Source organism: Rattus norvegicus, chromosome 1 (assembly GCF_036323735.1).
Source record: "Rattus norvegicus strain BN/NHsdMcwi chromosome 1, GRCr8, whole genome shotgun sequence".
NCBI classification, from domain to species: Eukaryota; Metazoa; Chordata; class Mammalia; order Rodentia; family Muridae; genus Rattus; species Rattus norvegicus.
Window position 1 is genome coordinate 253302793 of NC_086019.1, and position 26217 is coordinate 253329009.

Consider the following 26217-nt stretch of genomic DNA (forward strand, 5'->3'; position numbering starts at 1 on the left):
TAATTTTCACAGTGTGCAGTACTGGGCTGAAAATGTAGCAGGTACTCAGTAAAGGAGCTCTCCCAACACTGACATCCCAAAGTTCCCAAACTTTCTTTCCAGCATACAAAGCTACAGAGCCAGCAACCCCTAGATCAGAGGGCCTGTGGCTCCCCAGGACAAGAGGAAACTAGCTATCCCAAATGCAAATCCAGTCTCAAAGTGCTACAAAGACTAATCAGGAAAGCACGACCTCCTCTAAATCCCTCTTGGGGACCAGTCTCTCCCTGTGTGGATGTGTCTGTGTGTGCATGTGCTTGGGAAGGGGGTCGGTTGTGGGGTGGTGGGCAGAGAAAAGCAAGAGAGGGGCCACTCCACGCAGTGAATCTGTGGAGGGGATTTGCTATGTCTCTTTCTCCCCCTCCCTCCTTTGTCCCCATTCTCCTCGTCCCCTTCTGCGTTTGTCGGTCCGGGAGGACCCTGGAGTGTTCTTTTGATCAGCTCAATCTTTGGCTGGCACTTGAGTTCTGATTGGCTGAAGGACTTAGAGGGAAAAACTTTAATTAAGTAGATAATCTCTTCTTTGGATGTAAGGTAGCTCCATTTCACCACCCCTTAACTCTGTTTGGGATCGCTTACACACCAAGGTAGCCATCCCTCTGCCTCTGAGGAGAATGCTTCCCATCTCTCAGTTTCTCAGATGTCCGCCCTGCGTTTCTCAGAAGACCATGTTTCTCATGAAGCCTGTGTGCGTTCTTCTAGTCACCTGTGTCCTTCACCGCAGTCACGCCTGGTAAGTAACCTGCTTGTGTGTGGGATATGCTGGAGAAAGCAAGGAGGCCTTGGGCTCTGTCTTGGGAAAAGACATTCTGTTCAGTAGGGCTGTCCCTAAGTGTGCGGCTGGCCTCAGCAAATCTCTAGGATTCTTGCCAATAAAAAAAAAATGGACTTAAGAGTGAGGGACTTTGTAAATTTTTTATAAATGATTGTACCACCAATTTCAAAGTGTTCTGGGGAGAAAGAGACAAGTAGCCTGGAGCATTAACTCCTGACCCTACTGTGGCCGGAGAGATGTTTCAGGACAAGCCCCCTGCTCCCTGTGCTCACGCTGCTGGAGACAGGATGGGCAGAACCTGATTCTACACTCTCTGACTTTTCATCAGGATTCTCTAAGAAATGACCCATATTAGCATCCCCTAGACCCTCTAAGTGCATTGTGGCTATTGGCACTGGGTTAAACAATCAGGTTTGCAAGCAAACATTCCGGCCGGTGCCTCTCTACAAACATTTAAGTTGTTCAATGTGCAGAAATTCCTATCGCGATTTCTCTGATAAATCAGATAACGTGCAAAGGCGACTGGCCAACTCTAGGACAAACGCTAGGTGATAGTGCCCTTGTTCTTGGAGCCACGGAAGCATCTGCATGTGCAAGTGTTAATAATTGAGAATATAATGATATAAGGCCAGACCTGAGGAGTGAATGTCGCTGGGCATTCGGGGCTTCTCCTCAATTCTGAGGCTATGTCAATCCACACCCCCACACACACCCCACCTTCAGTTTTTACTTCTCTACTCCAGATACAAACCCACCTGCTTCACAGCCTATCCAGGAAACCAGAATAGAAGTGGCTTTGCAGGAACCTGCTTCCTGTGCTAATTGAGACTATTCTTGTCGTAAATGAACCTAACGATCACTATTAAATTGCTGATTTCAACGTCCGCCAACTTAGCACAACTGCTCGAAACCAAACATAACGGGTTCGCAACATTCCTGATTATGAGCAAATCCACCAAGTAATTGGTCGGTTTTAATTGGCCCTTTAATTGAATATTTCAACATGAAAAGAGGAGAAGAGAGTGAGAGAAAAAAAAAAGCCATCTCCCGAGAACAAAACGACAAAAGGTCTGGGAGGCTATTGCAGGACGTTTCTACTGGTATCTCTCCTGCTCACCAGCTGATTCAATATCAGCAAAAGAGAAACACGAGATGCCTCTCCCTAGTCACCAGGGCAATGCGAAGAATTGTTCCATTAAAAAATACCTTTACTGTGTGTCTCCCTCCCCGCTGAAGGGGGTCATGTGCACTTCATTCTGACACTGACACAGACACACTGCTTGTCTGTCCAAATTCAAGAGTCTGGATTCAAAAAGAAAACAAGAGAAAAGAAATGTGAAAGTTCGTCCTAATTTAAACACGGGACTTAAGACCGTCTCTTTGCCTGGTCTGGTTTGGAGCGGGGGGAAATGCCCAATGCTCCAGCATTCCGCACTCAGACTTTAATTGCTTCTCCTTAAAAGTCTTGATTAGAATTCAAACTTACACTCCGCCACGATTCTGCTTTTGGGTAACGTCCAAAAGTGATTTTTTAAAAATTTAACGTTAAATGTTGATTATTCCATTGTGGGTTTTGTATAAGGTCGTCATCTTCATTGTCCCGGGCAGAGAAATTTGACCAACCACAGCCTTTGACACGTTTCTCTTAATACTTCATTATCAACCTTTTATGTAAGACCTCAAAAGCATTTAACAAACAGAGAAGCACAATTTCTGCTTGGCTGTTCAATTGTAGGGCCGCTTGAAATTACTGTCTGAGGGAGTCCGGCAACAAACATTCCTTGGCTTGAAAACAGATAATAGTGACTTTAGTGACTTTCACCTACCCACAAGCAGCTTTACTGAGGAAGCAGGAGAAGAGGAGTTTTTTAAAACCAGGACTTGCCACCATCTTTCAGTGGCAGAACGATCCTGAGGGGCGTTACTCCTCAGTAACTTGAGAAATGGTTTCTTTTGCTTTTTCCTAATCTTTATGGCTCCTTAAAACTGGAGAATAGGGATATGAGACAGGGGTAATGCCAAGGAGAAAGATGATGCAGCCGTGGTGGGGCAAGACGACCTGGTCCTGATACACCTTCTCATCAGAGAGAAACAGGCAGAACATACTTTCTTAACGGTTTGTCCTATTTCACTCCAAGCGAATGTCCCATAATAGCAGTGGGTGTGCTCCGGTCCCTTCCCCCCACCTCCCCTCTTCCTTTGCCTGGTCCTCCAAGGCCCGCATATATACACACACAGAGTCCGTTTCTATTCTGAACAGGGCAAGAGTTTATATGAAATTATTGGGTCGTAAGACAAACAAACACATTACCCCTTGGGTCTCAATATTTGGGTTTTTACAGTAACGTTTTAATGGATATTGGATCTGATGCTGGAGTCCTGGAGCCCTGACTAGGAAATGAACCAATTTGGAGTTTTGCTTTTAGTGATTAAACCCAGAGTCCCCTTGTGCTTGGTGGCGATTCCACCACTGAAGTCGGGCACAGGGCAGTCAGCTATTGTCAGAGAATCTTTACATGGATAGTCTCACCAAACACTGTATGTATGTAACTGATTTTATTGGTCTTTAAATACATGTCACCATTTTTAAATGGGTGTTATAGAAAGTAAAAATTCATGCTAGGTGTGATGGCCCATGCCTCAAATCCCAGGGCTCAGGAGTCAGAAGCCGGTGGATCTGTGAGCGTGAGCCCAGTCTGCTCTATATGAGTTCTAGGACAGCCAGGACTACATAAAGAGACCCTGTCTGAAAACAAAAATAAGAACTAAAAAATTCAAACATTTAAAATTGTTGAACTCTTAATGTTCTCCTAGTTGTATTATGTGTTAATCACGGTGAGTTTTCCCACTACCAGACCTGAAAAGAGGAAGTTCAGTCAAAGTTAGGCCTAGCTGGTCACGTCAGCAAGCTGTGCCCTTCCTCAGAGAGCTTGGAGATCTCTCAAGTCACAGAAAGAAGTGAGGTATGGGGAGCTGCTTTGGAATCTAGAAAACAGTGTTAACCTGAAACCTGCCCTCACTAGTAGCTTCCCTGGCCCGTCAATATATACATGGTTCAAAACCCGCTGGGATGCTGGAGCAGCCAGAGGTGGCCTTAGCTGAGTAGGCGAATGGCAGGGAACCTGGCTAGAGACAGGACCAGCAAAGACCAGCTTCCACTTACCCCTAATCTCCTCCACACTGGATGTCTTCTTTTACTACCTTTATCTCTCCTACTATGAGTGACAACAGTGATATTACTATTAGAATAACCTTGGCAAAGCTCATGAGGTCCTAAGAAAAGACAGGACTATTATTTTCCTTGTAATGAGTGTGTGTGTGTGTGTGTGTGTGTGTGTGTGTGTGTCTTTGTGTATAAGGAGGACCTTAAAAAGGAGCAGAAACAAAGGCCTTTCATCCAAGTCTGCTCTCTTCCATGGGAGGAGACTGTTGTTTCTTTCCTCTGGATGGACAGCTGGTTCGATTCCACTCTCTGTCAGTTAGTGAGTTTTCTCTTAGGGTGATTAATAAAGTCCCTTTTCTTGGGCTTTAATGACCCTTTCCTAGTCTCATCAGAAAATGGAGAATTCATATAGCTTAGAAGGTGAGACCCAGGCAATATTTTTTAGGATATACCCTTCTTTTTCCTGAAAGCAGATTTTTCTTACTGAGCAAAAGCCAGGGGGACCACTATCTAACTACTCCCCACTCACTGTTTTGAACAGTTTGTGTTTCTAGTGTCCCCATCTTCAGCCCCAACAGGACTCCATAAAAATGGCAGTCATTAGTCTTTCTGCCACACTCTGGGATGACATTCTTACCTTCTCTGGGCCAGACTTAAACCATTCCACAGAAGGAAGAATTTTCCCTCCATTCAGTCTCTTGACCACCTTCTGCTGTACTAAATCCCAGTCTTCTCTTCCCCCTCCTCCTCCTCTTCCTCCTCCTCCCCCTCCTCCTCTTCTTCCTCCTCCTCCTCTCCTCCTCCTCCTCCCCATCCTCTTCCTCCTCCTCGTCCTCCTCCTCCTCTCCTTCTCCTCCTCCTTCTGCTTTTTCTGCTTCTTCTACATCTCCTCCTCCCCCTCTTCTTCACACTCAGACTCCCTGGTTCCCTGTCAGACCCTGAGTTTCTTACCCTGCTAATTCATGACAACAGCAGGCTGTTTGCACTGTCCTGTCAGGAATTAACTGAGCTTCATCGGGGTGTTTGCAGAGCTCAGACTCCATAGTTGTTAGCAGTCAGGGGAGCTCTGCCTAACTGTAAGTTTATAATAATGGACTTTTCCTCCTCCTCCTCCTCCCCCTCCTCCTCCTCCTCTTCCTCTTCCTCCTCTTCCTCCTCCCCCTCTCCCTCCCCCTCCTCCTCCCACTCCTCCTCCTCTCCCCCTCACCCTCCTCTTCCTCCTCTCCCCCTTCTCCTCCATAATAGCAGAGTGAGCAGATATGAAGAAACCCCTATAACTCAGATTCAACCAGGGTCCACTCCTGTCCATGCTGTTTTACCTACACTTTCTATAGCATTTCCTGCTACATATGTTTCTCGCACTGAATCTTCCAAAACAGTTCAAAACGGGAGAAGAAAGGGCTTACATCTGAGAGATCGAGAGACAACAGGAAGAATGAATCTTGGGGAACCGTATACAGTTATGGTTGTCCTTGGGGGGAGGACGACCCAGTACAGTCATTAACAAAGCCAGGGATGTCATTCAGATACAGGCTTGTGTTTGTTTGCACTTTGAGTGGTTGGGGCAGACTGGGCAGGGTGTGTGTGTGTGTGTGTGTGTGTGTGTGTGTGTTTCACTATCCACTTGAATTTAGTCCCATTAGTTAGTGAAAGTGGTCCTCAGGTGCCTATTGGTTCTGCTACCTTGAACGGCTCAGCTGCTGGTTTAGGGGGTGGGGAGTAATTCCTACGGTTACACGGGACTTCTGGCTTTGGAAAGCGGTGGGCTTGTGTCCATCTATGCAATGGACAGGAATCATTTTAAATCTAGTCCACAGAGACCTAGGTGACCAAATCAGAAAACATCAAATGCCTGCACAGCAACTGGAAACGGAGCTGGCATAAATGCTAGGCTTCACAGGGACAGTGGCCTGGACTACCCTTTGGTGACTTTCCCTTAGAGGCCAGGGTGAAGGCTGCTGCTGGGTTCCTTCCCTCCTCCAAGTGCTGAGGGCTTTCCTGCAGCTTGGCCCTCTCAGCAGAGCTTGCAGCAATGCACAAAGAAGGGTGGAAAGGAGAGAGGACAGCCCTGGCTTTGTAAGGTCTCCTGGACTAACAGCATGTCCCTTGGCAGGGAAAAGAACTCCTTTGCAAACTGGTGACTTCCTCCGGGGAGGTGGGAAGAAATCCTCCTGAGCCTGCTTGGCTGAGCTTCATGGCTTGATGCTGTCCCAAAGCTGATCGCTGGCCTCTGCCAAGAATTATTTGGCAAGGCCTGGATTTGAACTGAGCTGGCGCTTTAGGGATCTTTACCGTAAGGATGAACTTTAAAATGGACACGCCTGCTTGGCATTTTGTTTTAGCCAACTGGTTTGTAGGACTAACATTCCTATACAAATATGTTCCGGTATCATATACAGTATTTGCATATTCATTAAAAATATTTTTAGACTTAATTACAGGGCTGAAGTGTATTTTAAGAGCATTTTAAGCCCTGAAATGGCTATGAGAACAGGACCCAAAGCTGTGAGCTCCCCAGTTCTGCCTTCAGACCCATCTTGAAAACAACAAAATTACACAACAACAACAACAACAACAACAACAACAACAACAACAGCTATAACAAGCCCTTCCTCTGTCCACGGTATCTGCCACAGTTCCGTCTCCTTTCTCTCATCTCTTCCGGCATTTCACTGCTCCCTGGAGTCCACACTTGCTGCTCTGAATCCAGGCCAGTGTCCTTTACCCCTGAACAAGACCTTGTCCCTATTAGCTCTCCCTTACCTCTGCCTCCTCCCCCTGCCTCCGCTGCCCAGTGGAGGGGGTGGAGCCTAGGGCTTGCACACTAGGCAAGTGCTCCACCATGGAGTTACATCCCCAGCCCTCTTACGATTTTTAAAAAATTTCTTCCCGCCACATTTGAAAGTAAGAGGAAATTGACCTTTGAAATTCTACATACTTTCTCCCCTCTAAGAGTTCAGATGTGTGTGCCTTCTCCTTTCCTACTCCCTTCTCCTGACTATAATGGGATCAATTTCCAGGATTTATATAGCTTACAGTGCATAAGAATTAGTCACCCAATTGATCTGTGGAAACCTTTTACTTTTTTTTTTAGCTCCTTGTGCAGCTTGGGGCTCCTGGATTAAATATCCCCAGGAATTGTCAGGGAAAGAAACTTCTGGAACTTTTGGTCCAGTTTCACAGTTATCAGTGAGACTCTGTAATTGTGTGAGCTGTTGGGGAACACAGAATCATAAGGAGAATCCCAAAAGCAATCAGTTCCCCAGAGCCTTCTCAGGCAACCTGTGAACTCCATGAAAAAGTTGCAAATGAGGCCCTCGGGCTGGAGCCCAGGGCGACGTTCTACTGTGGAGTCTCTGACCATCTTCTCTTAAACACCTCTGTGTCTGAGTGAGAGCTGTGATGGACACCATCGTGCTCCCTTCCCCTGGCCTGCTTTAATAGAACCCCAAAGTCTGAACCAAGAGAGACCAATGGGAACCTCATGACCTTCAGATGTTTGTGGCTGTTAAGAGTCGAAATTGAAGATGGTGGGAGTGGAGTCAAAGACTTAGGAGGAAATGGAAGGGAGGGTGCCTAAGGACAGTGGAAGGACAGGACCAAAGTGAGGCAGCATTATCGGACAGAGCAATGGAGGTCTGGTCTAAGCTGCTTCAACCATCAGACTAAAAAGCAGTTCAGCATAGCAGCCTCTCCCGGAAGCACCTGTGGGGAGCTCACTGAACCAGACGGAGTGGCCCGGAGTGGCCGCATGGGTAGGAGCATGGACAGGAAGGGGAGAGGGAGCAGACACCTGGAATTAGCCCAGTTGCAAGGCCCTAAGAGAAGAATGCCACCAGAGCTTCTACTCGAACACTTCCGGTCCAGGTCCATCAGTCCCACAGTGAGGCAGTATTCAGACCATGGCTGAGAACCTGCTGACCACAAAATGATGCTGTTACACACACCGCTTTGTATACTCTGCCAAGTGTGAAGACATCATCCTCAAAGGGGTGAGGGGATAGTGGCTTAACCCCTGCCCAGGAGAAGCTCTGATCCACAGAGACAGAAGTTTGCAGTTATCTCTTAACTCCTGAGATATTGAAAAAGCATCAGGTAGAGAAGGACTTTCAGTGTGTGTGTGTGTGTGTGTGTGTGTGTGTGTGTGTGTGTGCCCGTGTGCATGCGCGCGCGCGTGCATGAGAGTGATAATATCGGGGAAGGAAACATACATTCTTAGGAAAAACTACTTTAGAGACTTTGAGGCACTGACAGAGCAGCAGAGGTATTTGTATTTGAATTGCTCCAGAGTCTTCCCCTGCAATTCCACCTCCTTGAGAAAAACTTCCCACTGGGAACAGGCTGATTGTGGACTGGAAAGTCCAGTGGGTGAGCCAAGTTTCAAGTGTGGTGCTGTAGATAAAAGCCTCATGAACCATGTGGCTAGACCTGGCTACTGTCTAGTCTCTGAGATTGCTCCAGGCAAGAAGGTCCCTGAGCAGAGAAGCAATGGAAAGAGGGTAAACTTGGCAGGTCTCTGCTGTGAAGACCACCCACCCAGCCTCAGGTGAGAGGCACAGCCAGGATCCCAGATGGACCTTAAATGATAGATAATTAACTTGAGGAGCGCAGTGAAGACATGGAGGAGAGCCTCTTCTTCAGAGGCTGTGACAGGGGCTCTATAGCGGAAGGCAGTGCAGTCAAGAATGAGAAGACCGGACCAGGCTAAGGAGCTGGGCTTGGAAGCCTGTGTTAGCACAGTGACTCTGTGAGAACTGTGGAGAACAGGGTAGGGAGAGCTGCCTGCCCTCCCTAATTCTTGCTGCAAATTAACTTATAGAAACAAGGTGGCGGTAGGTGGGCATAAGAACAATGAAAAAGCAAATTTCGGGTTCAAGGTTCACCCCAAGAATGGTTACCGGAGTGCAGACATGTCCGGGGACATAATTGAGTAGCCACTGTATTAAAAGACTTTTAGATGCAGAGGCAGTGAGTGGAGACCAGAAGAGGGACGCGCCTTGGCCTCTGCAAACATTTTGTTGTGCTAAGAGGAAGAGGGCATGAGTCGGCCATGATATGAGGTACTAGGAGAGAGAGAAGCCGAGAATGGGAACAGAGCAGACAGTCCTCAGCCAGGCACTTCAGCCTCCCAGCAGCCTATGGGAGTTGGTGAAGAGCAGTGTTTGCTCATGCCCTCCTGCCCTCAGGTGCAGTGAAACAGTGGGGCTATCTGGGAAGATGCTGTCACCAAAGCCACCTCAGGCACCAGGCACTGACAGAGCTAGAATCTCTTGAGGAATTATCATGCAAATCTGGGAGACCCAGGAATCCATGGGTGAACTTTGAAGTCAGTGGATACTGTCAAGGTAGAGTCTTCTCTAGTCAGGTGGTCTTTGGGTGCCTGGGTTGGGTGAGGACAAGTGCAGATGAGTTAATAGGCTACGTGCCAAGGCTGACTGGGCATTGCTCATGCTGAGGAAGCCCCTGCTGTCCCAGGAAGGAAACAGCCATCACCACACGCTCCAATCACACCATATTCGGGATTCCCCCTACCCCCGTAAGAACAGCCATCTTTGAAAGGACTGCCCTTTGCGGGGGCTCTGAGGTGACTGAGGCACCGCTTGGCTAAACTGCAGAGCAAAGGAGCAAACCTCCTTAATACCCTCCTGCAGAAATGCCAGTATACAAACTCACACGGGAACATTAAGCTCCAGGAAGGATAAAAGATACTTGTCCTTACCTTTAAAAATCAACACAACAATTTTTTAGCAGTTTTGTGTTTATAGAGAAAGCTCGAGCAAGAAGTGTAGTTTCCGTAGAGCTCCATATCTTCTCCCATACAACCACTTGTTCATTTCTACTTTGTCTACACCAGAGCCGGTGTGAACAGTATCAGTTATGAGGAGGGTCTGGTAGTTCCCAGAACCAGTGGGTATGGAAGCTTCTAGAAAGGAGGGCCAGCCTGGACTACAAAGTGAGATCCTATCTTAGAAAAGAGAAAAGGCAGGCAAGGCCTGGGGTACAGTCTGTGGCACAGAAGTTGCTCTGGGTCATTAAAATTAGTAACTAGTTTTGTGGGTTCAATACCCACCCTAACTCCTCAAAAACACTTGCAGTGAGGCTTCGGGGGAATGCTGGCCACAGAGGCTGGAGAGATGGCTCAGAGAGTTTACTACTCTCACAGAGGACTCACCTTTGATCTCTGGCACCAATACAGCAGCTCACACCTACCTGTAACCCTAATTCCAGGGCATCGTGTGTCTTCTGCCTTTCCCGGGCTCCTGCATGCACGTGGTGCACAAAAGTTACCCAGGCACACACACGTGGACAGACATAAAATAAGTACACAAAATGTTTAAAAGAAGTGCTGGGCATGGCTTTTGAGTTAGATATTTACCCAAAAATAAGAAAGACTTCTAAATGGTGGCTTTTTTGAAATAGAATCCACACCATAAAATTCCCCCACAGAGGAGTAACTCCGCATACCTGTGCAACCCTCAACATGATTCATTTCTGATTTTTATCAATCCTGAAAGAAACTCCCTCTTCGTTAGCAGTCATACCCCAGTGTTCACCCCTGTTCCCCTGATAACTGGCAATCTAACTTCAGTTCCTACAGACCAGTCTTTTCTAGGGGCTGGAGAGATGGCTCAGTGGTTAACAACACCGGCTTCTCTTTCACCAGGTTCAATTCCCAGCACCCACACGACAGCACACAACTGTCCGTAGTTCCAATTCCAGGGGATCGGGCGCCCTCACAGACATTCATACAGGCAAACACTGATGCACATAAAAAGGTGAAATATTAAAAACATAAAATAAAACAAAGGCCCTTTGTGGCACATCTTGTAAAAATCAAGAGGAAGAAGCTATATAGTTGGCCTTTTGTGTCTGGGTTCTTTCACTTAGAGAGTTTATCTGGGTCGGAGCATGCTCAGTACTTCATTTACTTCTACGGTCAGCTAACATTCTACCGTGGATATAGCTGCTAGACATTTGGGCGGTTTTAGTTTGGGGTATTCTAATCAATGCTGTGTGAGCAAAGTGTATATGTTTTGTTGCATATATGTCTGACTAGGAGATCTGCTGTGTCATATTTAACCTGCGGAGAAATTGCTAAACAATTTTCAAAAGTGCATGCACTTTTTTTTTTAAATACTCTAACTGGCAGCATATGAGGATTCTGGCTGCTTCCCGGTTTTAATCAGTATTTCACTCACTCACTCATTCATTCATTCACCCATTCATTTTCGAGACAGAGTCACTTTCTGCAGCCCTGGCTGCCTGGAACTCACTATGTACTGCAGGCTGCCCCGAACTCAGAGAGGTCATGAGCATCTGCCTCCTGAGTGTGGGCTACCACATTGTCTTCTTATTTCAGCCTAGCTTCCCTAGGGGCCATGCATTCTCCTGATTCATGTTCTTAGATGACTAAGGATGCTGAGAATCTTTCTGTGTGTTCATTGGCCATTTGCACATCTGTAGTGGTGAATTAGTTAAACTGCTTTGGCTCCAGAGGGTCTTGCCAGTGCTGCACCCACCTAGGAGCCCTCTGGATTTGTGAAGGACAACACACACACACTCACACACATATACACACATTCACACACACACCACACACTCATGCATACACACACTCACACATATATACACACAGTCACACACACATACACACACTCACATACACGTACACACACTCACACACATACACACACTCACATACACATACACACACTCACACACACATACACACACTCACACACATGCACACACTCACACACACACTCACACACACTCACACACATACACACACACTCATACACACACTCATACACACATACACACTCACACATACACACATACACACACACTCACACACACACTCATGCACACATACACTCACACACATATACACACACTCATACAGACTTACACTCACACATCCACACAAATCTACACACCATACATACACACATACACACACACTCACACACACACACTCATGAACACATACACTCACACTCATACACACATACACACACACTCACACACACTCACGCACACATACACTCACACACACACATATACACACACACACTCACACATACACACTCACACATACACACACATCTACACACTCACACACACTACACACTCACACACACTACACACTCACACACACACACACACACACACACACACCAGCTAATTTACCTTGACTAGCTCAATGACTGTGCATTTTTTTTTTCCGGAACTGGGGACCGAACCCAGGGCCTTGCCTAGCAAGCGCTCTACCACTGAGCTAAATCCCCAACCCTATGACTGTGCATTTCTAAACCTCCCTACTGCTAGTACACATATCCCTCAGATATTCCTGGCTTAATACCTTCTATATTTATGTTCTATCTTTGCTGTCCTGTTACCTTCTGGGCAGCCCCCGCTCCCCCCATAGGGCCATTTTCTCTTTCCACCTACATTGCTGGATGATTTTCTTCTGAAGCTTCTAAATCCCATCCCTCTCCCTCCAAATCATGGCAATCCTCCTCTTCCTCCCCTCTCTCCCCTACCCTTGCACCCACAATCTAAAAGTCCCACCTCTGTCTCCCAGCCCAGCCATTTTATTATCAGTCAAAACCAGCTGGGGGCAGGGACCCTCGGGTCTAGAAGCACAGCTTTGGGAGCTGAATTAAGACAAAGCCTTAGAACCAACTCCCAACACACATCTTCTTTGGGAAAATGTGTGTTCAAGTCCTTTGTCTGTTTTTAAGCTGAGTTGTTCTGTTGTTGCTAAACTTAAGGGGTCTTTCATATAAACTTAAACTCAAAATCCTTCAGACTCACCCTCACCAGGGCTGGGAATATCAGTGTGTACCACCATAGCCAAGTAATTAAGGGACTTTCCCAGTAATTCAGACACGAGTTGGCGATGGTTCGAGCCAGAGTACAATTAGAGGAGATGTTGAGACTGCCTACATTATGAGCTACATGCACTCAAGAGATTTGAGGATACAGGATACGAGGAGGAAATCCAAGATGATCTGTGGGGTCTTTTATCTGAGCGAGGAGGGACTGCCCTGCTCTGAGGTGGAGAGAACGCAGACGGAGTAGGTTGAGGTAGCAACAGAGCGAGGGTTCATTTTGAGGCAAGTTAAGCCGGAAGCCTACCAGATCAAGAATGCAGTTGAAGGTGCGAGTCTGGAGATTGAACAGAAAGGTCTGGGAGTAGTTGGGAAGGTCCAGGAAGGTGTAAAACCCTTTGGCTGGTACTCAGTCTGGGCAGTGGCAGCAGCAAACGTATATCCCTGTGGGAATGGGAAAGTGTGCCCCCATCTGAGAGAATGCATCATGCCCCGCCCGTAGAAAAGGCGCCATTTATAAAGCAGACATTGCATCTTCCACATATGCTAGAAGCAGTGTCTTCTCTTCAATCCTGTGGCTGTCGCTAGATGGCACCCAGCCCATAGCAACACTAAAATGCTCTCTCCCCATTCTCTCCATCTCAGAGCCCTCCCGGTGTCATCTGCAGTCTTTATTTCTACAGACTCAAAGGTCATTACATCACTGTCTCATCAGTCAAAACTAGACTTTCCTGGTTTGGTGCTTGCCCCAAGGACACAGTTGGATATTTTACATACAAGTAAAGCAGTCATGTGGACCACTACAAATAACAGCATAATCATGGGAATGTCCAATAAGATCCACAGTCTTGTCCCATGACAGCTGTTCAGTTAAACCTGTCACTTTAACTGGCTCAATTGATGTGCATGTCATGCAATCTCCCCATATTATAGGTTCTCTAAGAAGGGAAATCCTCCAGGTCCTCTGTCACTCGCTCCCCCGTTGTCCTACCTTAGACTCTTTCATGGAGAGAGTCTTGACCCAGACTCAGCCTTGGCAAAGCTCTGCTTACTGTCATCATATGCTGCTTCACTGTCTTCTCTCCCAGTAATGTCTGCTCTGTAAAATGGTAATCATTCAATCTGGTCTGGTCTGGTGCCGTCTAGCTTTCGAGTTATTCCAAATGGAAAGATTGCTCTGTTGAGTCCGAGTAAGCGCCTTGCCTTTTCTGTTGTCTCTGGCACCAGGTTTTAAGGATCAGAAACTTATCACCTGAACCAAGCATGGCTTTGACAATTGTGAACGCATTCAAATCGTCTTGAATTGCTTTGTGAGTTCTTAGGTACAGCACCCTCAGTAGAGCGCTGGTTTTAGTTGAGCTGACTCTGTTTGCCAAGTTCCAATAGGCAGGCTTTCCTTTTGCTGGATTCTGTAAGTTCTGTGGTTTGTCTGTCTGTCTGTCTGTCTGTTTTCCTCTTTCAAAATCTCCATCTTTTCATATGGAAGCATTCCAATCTGCTAATACTGTTTCTCAAAATCACCCACATGTTGGATGTTGTGTCTCATGTGGAGAGTCCACCAAGTCCTTTTGGCCACCAACAAGAGAAAGACTCTCCTTATCTCTTTAGCTCACTACCTTCCCAGCCTTCAGACTTGCAAGGGGACGCCCACCTTTCAGGGTAAATCCATGAGCTCCCATGTTATTTTCCTCTGTTGGGAAGCTAATAGATAAAAATACTTCGACTATTATGTCTACCTTGAACTCATTTTCTGAGTCTCCAAGATTTCAGATCATAGATGTATTTAACTTTAAATTTTTATTTAACTATAGATTTGCAAAAGTTGCAAAGAAACAGTCAGGAAGCTTCTGCGTTCTTTCCCCCAATGTTCTACAATGTTTCCCTCTTATAATTCTTGTATAGTAACCTAAGAGCTCATTCAGACACCAGTTTACTGCACCTCCAACCTCAAATATTCGTGTGTGTGTGTTTGTGTGTGTGTTTGTGTGTGTGTTTGTGTGTGTGTTTGTGTGTGTGTGTTTGTGTGTGTGTTTGTGTGAGTGTTTGTGTGTGTTTGTGTGTGTGTTTGTGTGTGTGTTTGTGTGTGTGTATTTGTGTGTGTTTGTGTGTGTTTGTGTGTGTGTTTGTGTGTGTGTGTTTGTGTGTGTGTTTGTGTGAGTGTTTGTGTGTGTGTTTGTGTGTGTGTTTGTGTGTGTGTTTGTGTGTGTGTGTATTTGTGTGTGTTTGTGTGTGTTTGTGTGTGTTTGTGTGTGTTTGTGTGTGTGTTTGTGTGAGTGTTTGTGTGTGTGTTTGTGTGTGTGTTTGTGTGTGTGTTTGTGTGTGTGTTTGTGTGTGTGTATTTGTGTGTTTGTGTGTGTGTTTGTGTGTGTTTGTGTGTGTGTATTTGTGTGTGTTTGTGTGTGTTTGTGTGTGTGTGTGTGTGTGTGCGCGCATGTGCATGAGAGAGGGAGAGACGCTGATGCAGACTTGCCATGCCTCTACCCCTGTGTAACCACCACCATAGTTAAGGCAGTTAACCCTACCATCACTAAGGATCATGACTCTTAGCAACCACATCCATCTTCCCATTCACACGGATAATGAGCCATTGCTGCCGCCTGAGATAGACTTCAATCGAACTGCCTTGAGATTTATCCAAGTATTTGTGTTTATTACTACTGAGCGGTAGCTATTCCATGGTGTGCATGTGCCAGTTTGGTATGGTTGTTTTTTATACATGGTGATTTTTGTTGTTACTGTAAAGATTCTTATTGTTACGGTGTTAAGGCTTGAACTCAGTGGCCTTGTATGTGATAAGCAAAGTATAGTTTGTTGGTTGGAGATCGTCTCAAGTAGTCCAGACTGGTTTGCAACTAGCTCTGTGGCCCAGTCTGGCCTTGAACTCCTGACCCTCCCGTTGCCACCTCACAAGTGCCAGGATTACAAGTGAGCACCTTCAAGCCCAGCAAAGCCAATAGTTTAAACTTTCCACACTCAGAAGGTCACACACGTTCAAATTCCTAAGTTGAAGAGTCTTCATTTCTCTGGTATAAAGATAGAAGAATGAAGCCACTGGACCATACAGCAGGTCTCCATTTAGTTTGTCAGAAGCAGAGACCAAGCTACTTTTCAGATTTGGCTTTAGTTGGGATTCAGTTACCGAAACCCTGGACATATCTTCCACGGTTTACCTCTTCCATTAGACAGGCATCTGCCTACACTCCCGTGGAGACAGAGAAGCGTGGGGTCAGATCCTATCTCCTCGGTTGTCAGCTGGGCGAGCCTCACCATGTCGTTTGCTGTCTCCCATGGACAAAGCAGAGATAGTAATGTCTGGGGAGGAAATGATTTTAAAGAGCTGCGCATGAAAAGCCCAATAGTGTCTGGACCAAGAGTTAATGTTAGCTCTGCCCCCAGCTTGCGGCAAAACAATAATAAAGCGTTTCCATTTTTCATGGTACTGAAAGCTTTAAGTTTTTATGGTGTTGTAAATTATAACTGACTTTAAAATTCCAAAGAAATGGGGCCGGAGAGATGGTTTGGTGGGTAAGAGCACTGGTTGCTCTTTCAGAGGGCATGGGTAGAGTTCCCTGCACCCACACAGGAGCTAAGAACTCCATAACTCAACTCCAGTTCTAGTGGTCTGACTTCTCTTCGGGGCTTCTCAGGTAAGTGGTGTGCACACCATAGACAGGCAAACACTCATACACTTAAAATAATTTTTTTAATCTTTTTTACTCATAGCCTTTAAAAAAACTAAACGGGTTATCTTTTAAATTTTTAATTATTTTAAAATGTATTTATTTGGGGGTACACCCATGTGTTGGAGTCAGGGCATGTGCTACAGCATATGAGTGGGCTCAGAGGACCCCTGCAGGAGCTGGTTCTCTTCTACCATGTGGGTTCTGGGGATTGAATTCAGGTCGTCAGGCTTGACACATTTATGCGCTGAGCCGTCTTGCTGGTCCTGGGCAGGTTTTCTTTATCAGCCTCATGAAAACTGCCGTTTCTTAGGAAAACGAATTGCTTTTTCTTCGCCTTCATGATATTGTGGAAATAATCTCTGTGGCTCTTGGGAGCGGAAACAAACTGGCGTCTTTCCACTGCAATGCTTTTGTTTCCTTCTAGGTCAGTGAACAATTTCCTGATGACTGGACCAAAGGTAAGGGAAGTATCGTTAATTGACCTGGATGTCGCAGGTCTTACTCTGTGGGCTGAAGGTAACACAGGTTGGGTTTTGTTGTATCTACGACTTCCATTATGCTGTAGTGTATAGCATAGACGGGGACTTGCCTGAAGCAAATGGTCAGAGCCCAGATGAGGATTTGGCTGTGTTGTTACTGAATCTATGTCTGAAATCTCCCGAGCCAGGAATGTCACCAGCTTTGACAAGTGCACCCTTCTCTGTGCAGTATTCCCTCTAATATTTGGGAATGACAGGGCCTCTACACAAAAGGTATTCCCAGATACCAATCCTTAGCTAGCGGTGGGGTACAACAACCACCTGAAATTTCAAGAATTCTGTGATGGTGACTCATTTTGGAGAGACGGTTTGGTATAATGATTGAAGACTGGGGAGGTATGAAGTTTGACAGAAACCAGATGCAGCTCCTCCGGTTGCCTTCTGCTAATGCGAGGCCCTGGGCAAAGCACTTCTCTTTCCACCTCAGTTCCCTGACCTACAGCATAGGTCCTATCCACAAGGAAATAGGCACTGTTAAGTGTGATGGCATACTTGGACTGCATTCTCAGTTGGTATTACAGGGCTGGGGGAGTAGACAGTAAGAGAGCTGCTTGGCCAGTGTGAGGCAAATGTCTCCTAAGCGGAGGCTAAATTTTTGAGCTCATATTCCTGTAGGCTTACCTGGTCTACTCCAGCAGTGTGGCAGCTGGCGCCCAGAGCGGGATTGAAGAATGTAAATACCAGTTTGCTTGGGACCGCTGGAATTGCCCTGAGAGAGCCTTACAGCTGTCCAGCCATGGTGGACTTCGGAGTGGTAAGGAAAGCCTTGGCCTCAGCTCCAGGAGCCCTGGCCATAGCTTGGGTTCCCTCCTCTTCTGTATCCTCAACGTTCACCCAGTTTCTCCTCGGGACATCACTCTCCTGAGATCCCCTCTTCTCTGTCCCTTGGTTCCTGTCTATACTTTCTTTCTTTCCCTCCCTCCCCTTCTGTCCTCCTTCCCTCCCTGTTCAATACACCTTTTTTTAAAATTCATTTATTTTACGTATATGCGTACACTGTAGCTGTCTTCAGACACACCAGAAGAGGGCATCAGATCTCATTACAGATGGTGTGAGCCACCATGTGGTTGCTGGGATTTGAACTCAGGACCTCGGGAAAAACAGTCTAGTGCTCTTAACCGCTGAGCCATCTCACCAGGCCCCTGTTCAATACACAGCCTCATCTCCAGTCCTGTGCTGTCTTTGGCTGCCCAGTTGGCTAAAGGCTTTGTCAGGATCTAAGTAAGATATAGGTCAGGGTCATAAATCCTCATCCTGCTAGCTCGCTCCTTTGGCAGGCTTAGAGAGAGGTGTTGAGCTGGGAGAAACTTTCCACAGAAAAGATGAACAACAGTTTAGAAAGCTGCCCATTTGAGGAGCTTTTGAAGCCGACTGCTGGATTTCTAGATTTCAGTGTGTGGCTTGAAAAGACGGGAGGGAAGGAGGATGGGGCTGAGACGAGGGATGGGAGAGATCCTAGAAGAGGGAATGCTGCAAGACACAGGAGGAGTAGGGAGAGCAGGGAGGGGTGTGAGGGAGGCACTAAGGGACTGCCACCTCTTCTAACTCTTGAGGGACTTTGGCTCCCCCAGCTAACCGGGAGACGGCGTTTGTGCATGCTATCAGTTCTGCTGGAGTTATGTACACCCTGACTAGAAACTGCAGCCTTGGAGACTTTGACAACTGTGGCTGTGATGACTCCCGAAATGGACAGCTGGGTGAGTAGAAATGGGGGGGGGGGACCGAGGGGCACAGTCAGGCTGGGAAATTCATTTGCACAACGAAAAGCATTGTGGGAACTTGGAGGAATAAAAATGTCTTCTGTGAGGGGAATAGTGCTGAAGGAGAGTGAGCCAGGTCCGGCCCACACACTACCGTGACAACGCTGCCCTGTTAATGGAACTGTGTGCAGACTTGATCATCTGTTCCTCCCAGGGGACTTCCTTTCCCGTTGCTTTATACTCTGTTGACCCCCACCCCATGCTTTTCCACCACCTTGCCCATACTCTGTGCCCTGTCACTCGATCTCTGACTTCGTTCGGGTGCTCCACATTACTTCAGTTAGGTTCCTCGTCCTCTCTCAAAGGTGAACTCTGTCCCCTTCCAGACTTCAAACGCCCACCTGCCAGACACGTGCAGTCTCCAAGAGGAGCACAAGGGCGGAATCCATGTGACAACTAGTTATGTCATGAAGGCCTGAGCAAGGGATTGGCTCAGACTGAAAGAGGGCAGACAAGGTGGCAAAAAACAAGATTGAAACCAATCCAGAAACAGCTCACCCAACTATAACCCTTCCCCACCCCTCAACCCCACATCATCCAATTAGAAATGTGAGCTCAGGAAATTTTGGGCTCAATGACTTTTCCTGCTCCCGCCTTTTCAGGAGGCCAAGGCTGGCTCTGGGGAGGCTGCAGTGACAACGTGGGCTTCGGAGAGGCAATTTCCAAGCAGTTTGTGGACGCCCTAGAGACAGGACAGGATGCCCGGGCAGCCATGAATCTGCACAACAACGAGGCTGGCCGCAAGGTGAGTCCTGCAACCCACTAGCACTAGGCAGCTGGCTCCATCCACCACCAGCTCCAACGTTTCAGTTCTTCCACAGGCTTTACTCAATTCTCTGGCCACACACTAGCTAGGCGCCTTGCAACTCCGCCAGCCCAGGGCCACTTACGTGCTGCTCTCTCCCCCAGGCGGTCAAGGGCACCATGAAACGCACGTGTAAGTGCCACGGCGTGTCGGGCAGTTGCACCACACAGACCTGCTGGTTGCAGTTGCCAGAGTTCCGGGAGGTAGGCGCGCATCTGAAGGAGAAGTATCACGCAGCGCTCAAGGTGGACCTGCTGCAGGGTGCGGGCAACAGCGCGGCTGGCCGCGGCGCCATCGCCGACACCTTCCGTTCCATCTCTACACGCGAGCTGGTGCATCTGGAGGACTCCCCGGACTACTGCCTGGAGAACAAGACCCTGGGGCTGCTGGGCACCGAGGGCCGAGAGTGTCTGCGGCGCGGGCGCGCCCTGGGCCGCTGGGAGCGCCGCAGCTGCCGCCGGCTGTGCGGGGACTGCGGGTTGGCGGTGGAGGAGCGCCGCGCCGAGACAGTGTCCAGCTGCAACTGCAAGTTTCACTGGTGCTGCGCAGTCCGCTGCGAGCAGTGTCGCCGGCGGGTCACCAAGTACTTCTGCAGCCGTGCGGAGCGGCCGCCGAGAGGCGCTGCGCACAAACCTGGGAAGAACCCCTAAGGGTATCTATCCCTCCTGCCTCCATCCCTGTTCATCCCGAGCTTGGTTTAGAGACCCCGGAAATAGAGAACCCAGAATGGGGGACTCAAACTCCCCAGCCCAGAGATACTGACAGGGGGAGGCCACAGTCTCCCTACCGAGTGACACTTTCCGGATTCATTCGCATGGTCTTTGTAACCCATTCGTAGGTCTCAAAACTGTTATAAAATTCTGCAAGTTTTTCCTGAGAAAAGGACGAAAACAGACGAGTCTCCTCACCCCACCCTACCCTACTTTAGACTCCAGTAGTCATAATGCTGGACCTAGCTTATCAGGGCTAGAAGAAGAGCCCCCATCTCAGATATGCAGGGTCCAGGGAAAAGATATGGGCCTTCTCTTGTCTGTCACGGATGCTCCTCCCTCGGGGTGAGCTAGAACTTCTAGGCCTAGACTCCCTGCTGTTGACTATTCAAGAATCTAACACTTTGTCTTCATATTTCCCACTTGCCCTGGGGAAAAAACACCAAACAAAACCAAAACATCAACTAAACAAGAACAGAAAGGTAAAAAAAAGGAAGAAGTAAGCCTTTGAATATGGGGTAAGAGGGAACCTCAGAGCCAAACTTGCACACCAAATATTACTCCTCTGTGACATCGTGTCACTGACAGACTTCAGCTGAGCAGTGACCTTCCTAAACACCAAAGATACTCCAGACACACCCAAGGGGTCTAGGAGTGGTAGTGGTCCGCAGTGGACAGGTTGGCAATCATTTTTTGCTTATAGTGGTGTCGAACTTTGTCTCCTTCTCCACAGGAGCTTTGATCCCCTGAGCTGAGACAGGCAAATCAAGTCGATTCTTGCATCTGTACCTCTAAAGACAGGGCATAGGAAGGAGAAACCAGGCTCTAACACCTGGTTCTCAAATAGGCAGGATTCAGAACATTGGATGCTTTCCTGAATACGTAAACCTCCCCTACCCCAAGCCCACACTCTGAAACTGTTACTAATAGGATGTTCAGAACCTTAACCTTTTTAATTTATTGCAGCCTGATATCTGTCCCTTCTCCCAGGTCCTGAACTCACTGATGCTGAGATGCTGACAGAAAAGCACAGCGGAAACTTAACCTCTAAGCTTTCTCCTCCCTCCCACTCTGGCAGAATACCATCTCCCTGTAGCCTTCCTTGATGGCCTAAGTAGCTAGCTTGATTTGACTGAGGTTAATCTGCCAGGGATTAGTAAATCACCCCCATAAACCTTCCACTAATGCACTCACTTGGGAGCCCACAGCTCGCTGCTTCCAAGAGTCTGAGGTCTCTTTCTTGGAGAGGGGCAGTCCAGCAGGGACTTGTTTATGACATGGGGATCCAGAGAACAGAAGAGCCCAGATCTTCCCCATAGCTGCTCTTTGCTCTAGGCTAGTCCTGGGTGTGGGTATCCACAGCATTTCTGGAGCAAGGCCAGTCAAATTCTATACTTTATTCCTCTTCTGCTGAAAGTACAGAGCTGAGCTCACAATGCCAAAGCCCCAGCCAGGGGCCACCCCGGAAGAATGCAATGCCTCTGCCGCAGCCTGGTCAGACCTCTGTGCATCTTCTGGTCCTATTGAAACTTTGAAGGAGGGAGTGTTTCTCTTCTTCAGCCCGGGACAAACTTCCCTTCCCTTTAGGGTCTCTTGCCTGTGCCTTCTGAGTCTCCCCAGCTCCCCCTTTCCTAATCTTGCAGCCGTGGCTGTCAATCCCGGGTCTCACCCGACATTTGCACACTTATAGTGTACAGAAGAAAACCCAGCAATGCAATGAAAACCATAAAGGTTCCGCATTGGGACGGTAAGCTGCATTTCCCAGGGCCCTCAGCATAAAGGTGGAGGCATTGTGTTTCCATGCTCAGAACTTTAAAGTTGGACTCCAAATGCCTCAGGCTGTCATTTCATCCCCAGATTACTTTGTTTGCCAAATGGGTACGAGTGACATCCAGTTCATCCCACTTCTATAGCGAACATGCTCCCCTACCCATGTACTACGCCTTCATGCCTTTGTTCGAGCAATAAACGCCGGAGTGGAGACAGCTGACAACATGCAAGCATCCCTCAGTTCATGGCTTCCTGTCCTGCACTAAATCACTGAGGCCACGCGGACAACTCCAGAGCTGCTGACTGGGAGGGAAGACTAGACGTCCCTAGGGTCAGCTAGTCAAACTTTAAAACACACACACACACACACACACACACACACACACACACACACACACACACGCACGCATTTAAGTTGACGTTGAGAAAAATGGTGGCCCAGAAACCCAGACCCCTTCTCTCCTCTTGTGTGCTCTCAAGGAGCCCATCTGTCTCAGTCTGAGGACAGAAGGAGAGGGAGGTCCTGAGAAGTGAGGAGAACTCTGGGTAGGGTGAGCAAAACAGTCTCCTTCCTGCCCCTGGCTGCTGAGCCTACACATAAGCAAGGCTTTCTTTTCTTTAAAAGAATCCCACCCTCCCTTGGCCTTAGGAGCAGGTCAGCGCAGAGAGAGAAGGGGTCGTCCTTGGCACGCTGGTAGCGCCGGTGGTGGTGGGAGGGAGGGCAGGCCGGGGCGCTCGCCTATTGTAGGGCTGGATTGGATGCTTCCACTCATTCGCTTCCTTTTAATTAACCCACATTCCTGGAGGAGAAATATTTATGTTGGCTCCCATAGAGGCGGCCCTCAGACTGGAAAGAAGAGGGAAGAAAGCCTGTCTTAGCAAAACAATATCTCTAAAGAGCCCAAGAAGAGAAAATAGGGGGACAAAGTGCCATTAAAACAGCCTTCTACCCCCACCGGAGTCAATGAAAACTTCATTTCACATGTTAATCCGCCACTCCGCCCCTTCTCTTCTCACAACACCTTTTCGGAAAGTGTTTGGGAAAAGTCCTCGCAGTCAGTACACAGCTCCCTGCAGCTCAGACTTCTCCTTGTGTTAGTTCAGGGCCCCAAGCGGGGCTCTTGCTCCAGCAGCGGCTTTTCTCCCCCTCCCCCTCCTTTAATTTAAACAAAGACTTCAGAGTTCATCAACCTCCCACTGAAATTCACAGCTGCTGAACAAACTAATCCCCGCTCCCGGCCTTTCTTCCCTTCAATGGGCTCTTGGCTTCAAAGACACTTTGGGAAAGGACTTTGCTGGGGCTCACACTGCTCCATCAATAGAAGTTAGCACAAGTATTATCTGAAGAGCAAGTGGCTTTACAAACAAATACTGCCTAACAATCCCTCCCTCCCAAACACACACATCCAGCCTGCAGACATGATGGATCGACAACAGGATTAGGCCTGGTACCCCCTGGCTTCCCACCCAGGCCCTTTGTGCAGCTGAACTCAGCCCTGAAGTGGTGTGGGGGAAACCCTGCAGCTCACTGTCAGGCACAGATGGAGACAGACAGACAGACAGACACAGACAGGCCAGCGTGCGCGTGCACACACACATACGAGCACTCTCTCTCTCTCTCTCTCTCTCTCTCTCTCTCTCTCTCTCTTTCACACACACACACACACACACACACACACACACACACACACACACACACACGTACGTGCGCGCACACCAAGCAGTGTGGCTACAGATGTTGCAAGGAAAGGCCTATAGCACAAATCCGTTCATGAGCTTACACTTTAAAAAGTTATTTTCTTGGACTGCAGAGATGGCTGCTCTTCCAAAGGACACAGGTTTAATTCTCAGCACATATAGGTGTCCTCTTCTGGCCTCTATAGGCACCAGGTACTATACATAGTACACAGATATACATGCAGGCTAAACACTCACACACACACACACACACACACACACACACACACACACACACACACACACATTTCTTTGGTTTGGAGTTCTTATCTCTCCCCAGCCCTCTCTCTCTCCTGTCTTCCTTTACAGTACAGGAAGCAAGACTTCTCTGTTCTTGAAAGAAAGGCATCAGCAAAGTACAATCCAGGGGAGTTGAATTGGGAAACAGCTCTGGGAAACAGATCATTGAACGCCATTGCAGTTAAGAGGTCAGCATGAAGCCATGGCCAGCGGAAGCAGCTCAGAGACACAAGATAGTTGAGGGGAAGAAGGACCCTGGACCTTTGAGAAGCTAGGTTCTGATTCCTAAAATAATCACAGATAGTTTAAGTCCATGGGCCAGGCTCCAGCCTAGGTGGTGTCAAGGGTCATTCTTTAGAGCAGCAGCTCCTAATGCTGAAACTCTTTGATACACACCGGCTCATGCTGTGGGAACTCCAACCATAAAATTATTTTCTTTGCTACTTCATAGCTGTAATCTTGCTATTGTCATGAATATCTGTGTTTTCCAATCATCTTAGGTGACCCCCATGAAACGGTTATTGGCCCCCAAAGGGATCACGACCCACATGTTGTGAGTTGAGAACTGCTAGTGAAGACTCTAAACAAAAGGCACTCCACCCTTCTGCTCGACACCTAGCAGCCCACCCTGAGTGATGCTAATACACGAGAAGCCCCTTTTTATTTTATTTATTTATTTATTTATTTATTTATTTATTTATTTATGAGACAGGGTTGCTTTGTGTAGCCCTGGCTGTCTAGGAACTCACAGAGATCAGCCTGCTTCTGCCTCTCAAGTGCTGGGATTAAAGGCCTATGCCACCACCACTGGTAAAAAGTTCCATTTTTTTTTTTTAAAAGTCCAGTTTCCTCTCTTGATTTTATTCAATACCTTATGCCCATGACTTGTTAAAAAAGTAAATGTCAGCCAATTCTCCCCAATTCCATGGGGCTACAACAGAACATGGACTTTAAGATAGGAAGACAGCGGTAGAGGGAAAGTACAGTTAGACTCAAGCTCCAGAAAAGAGAAAACAGAAGACCTGTAAGATGAGTCGTGGCAGAGGCAGACTGACTAACAACACTGTTGACTCTCTCGGAAGCCATCTGAACAGAATATCCCGTGTAAGGCATGCTGGTGCAGACCGAGTTGGGCTACTACATTAGAGAAAGTAAGGTCCAACTCTGAGCATCACCTCTAAGCACCCAGGGGAAGCCTCAGGAGGCCAGGCATAAAGGGATAAGATGGAGACACTCAGCCGGGGTGGGACCAAGCCCCCAGCATCAAATACCTGGCAGCAAGGGAAGAGATAGGGGAAATACACTCTGTTGAAAACCGACTCCCTTTCTGCCACATATTAAATAGCAGCAGAGGTGGCCTCCTGGTAGAAGGGAATGCTGACTTAGCCCTGCAGCTTGTGCGCGATGGTGAGGACAGCCTTCAGGACAGGCATGAAGCTGGATACCTCGCTGAAGCTGCTGCAGCTCACTACCTGGGCATGCACTGCAAGGCCCTGTTCAAAGCTTCCTGCATCCACACAGCGGGCGACTTCATGGAGCCCAGCCAGGACATGGGGTGAGAGCTGCGAAGGGATTGACCCTTAGATTAGATGAGCCTACCCGAGCCCCAACTCTGACAGCCTGGGCAGTTCCAGACCTCAGTCCAGGAAGATGGCTCTGAGACTCGGGAAGAAAAGACACTGGGCTTTCTTTGACTGTGGGCTGTAGTAGAGAGGCGCCAGGCAGAGGGAGTAAGTTAGGTACTTACTGTCCCCTCGCACAGCTTCTCGTATAGACATTCTAGACGGTGGGCTGCCTCATCCAGCTTCCTTTTTGTTTTCTGCGGGGAGAAAAATGGCTCCTGACCCCACCAAAAAGGCTCTCACTGTCCAGCACTATAAACAGTCATGATAGAACCATCAGAAGGGATCACTGCTAGTTCCTTCATTTCACACACCAAGAGGAGGCCCAAGGATGGCCAGGGGCTTGGTCAGGTGACACGGCCAGTGAGCGACTGAATGTTGGCTTTCTCCTGCCAGCTCCACCCTCTCTAATGTGTCCTGCTCTTGTAACTCCCCGTCCTTTTGGTCCTGCTATTGAAAAGTGGGGCTCAGGGCAGACTCCAAGCCCTCCCCTACTTCATACAGTCACCATGTCAGGGACAGTGAGGGAGCTGGCCT

At 47.9% G+C, this 26217-nt stretch overlaps 2 protein-coding genes across 15 annotated transcripts in view; one reads left to right on the plus strand and one right to left on the minus strand.

Moving 5' to 3' along the window:
* Window positions 1-576: 576 nt before the first annotated feature.
* Wnt8b (Wnt family member 8B) lies at window positions 577-22432 on the plus strand. The gene is made up of 6 exons (NM_001106359.2): window positions 577-772; window positions 16922-16955; window positions 17652-17790; window positions 18608-18733; window positions 19399-19541; window positions 19706-22432. The coding sequence occupies exons 1-6, from the start codon at window positions 708-710 to the stop codon at window positions 20249-20251; spliced, it is 1053 nt and encodes a 350-aa protein (NP_001099829.2). The 5' UTR covers window positions 577-707; the 3' UTR covers window positions 20252-22432.
* Window positions 21289-26217, minus strand: part of Sec31b (SEC31 homolog B, COPII coat complex component) — a 29699-nt gene continuing 24770 nt past the window's right edge. For 9 of the 14 annotated variants that reach the window (XM_017589280.3, XM_017589279.3, XM_039080330.2 and 6 more), the window contains 2 exons: window positions 25806-25877; window positions 24716-25620 (listed from right to left, as the gene is read on the minus strand). In XM_017589280.3, the coding sequence (XP_017444769.1) occupies window positions 25441-25620; window positions 25806-25877 (252 nt within the window). In that variant the 3' untranslated portion in view covers window positions 24716-25440. Of the gene's footprint in view, window positions 22929-24715; window positions 25621-25805; window positions 25878-26217 lie in introns of those variants that run through there. The other 5 variants (XM_063264803.1, XM_063264782.1, XM_039080343.2 and 2 more) reach the window with 5 other exon arrangements.

What these genes read in the sequence shown, in the direction of transcription:
- Wnt8b (NM_001106359.2), top strand. Translation starts at nt 708, where the DNA reads ATGTTTCTCATGAAGCCTGTGTGCGTTCTTCTAGTCACCTGTGTCCTT. An exon ending in CTTCACCGCAGTCACGCCTG is followed by an intron (nt 773 to 16,921) that starts GTAAGTAACCTG and finishes GTTTCCTTCTAG; the next exon opens with GTCAGTGAACAATTTCCTGA. An exon ending in CCATGGTGGACTTCGGAGTG is followed by an intron (nt 17,791 to 18,607) that starts GTAAGGAAAGCC and finishes TGGCTCCCCCAG; the next exon opens with CTAACCGGGAGACGGCGTTT.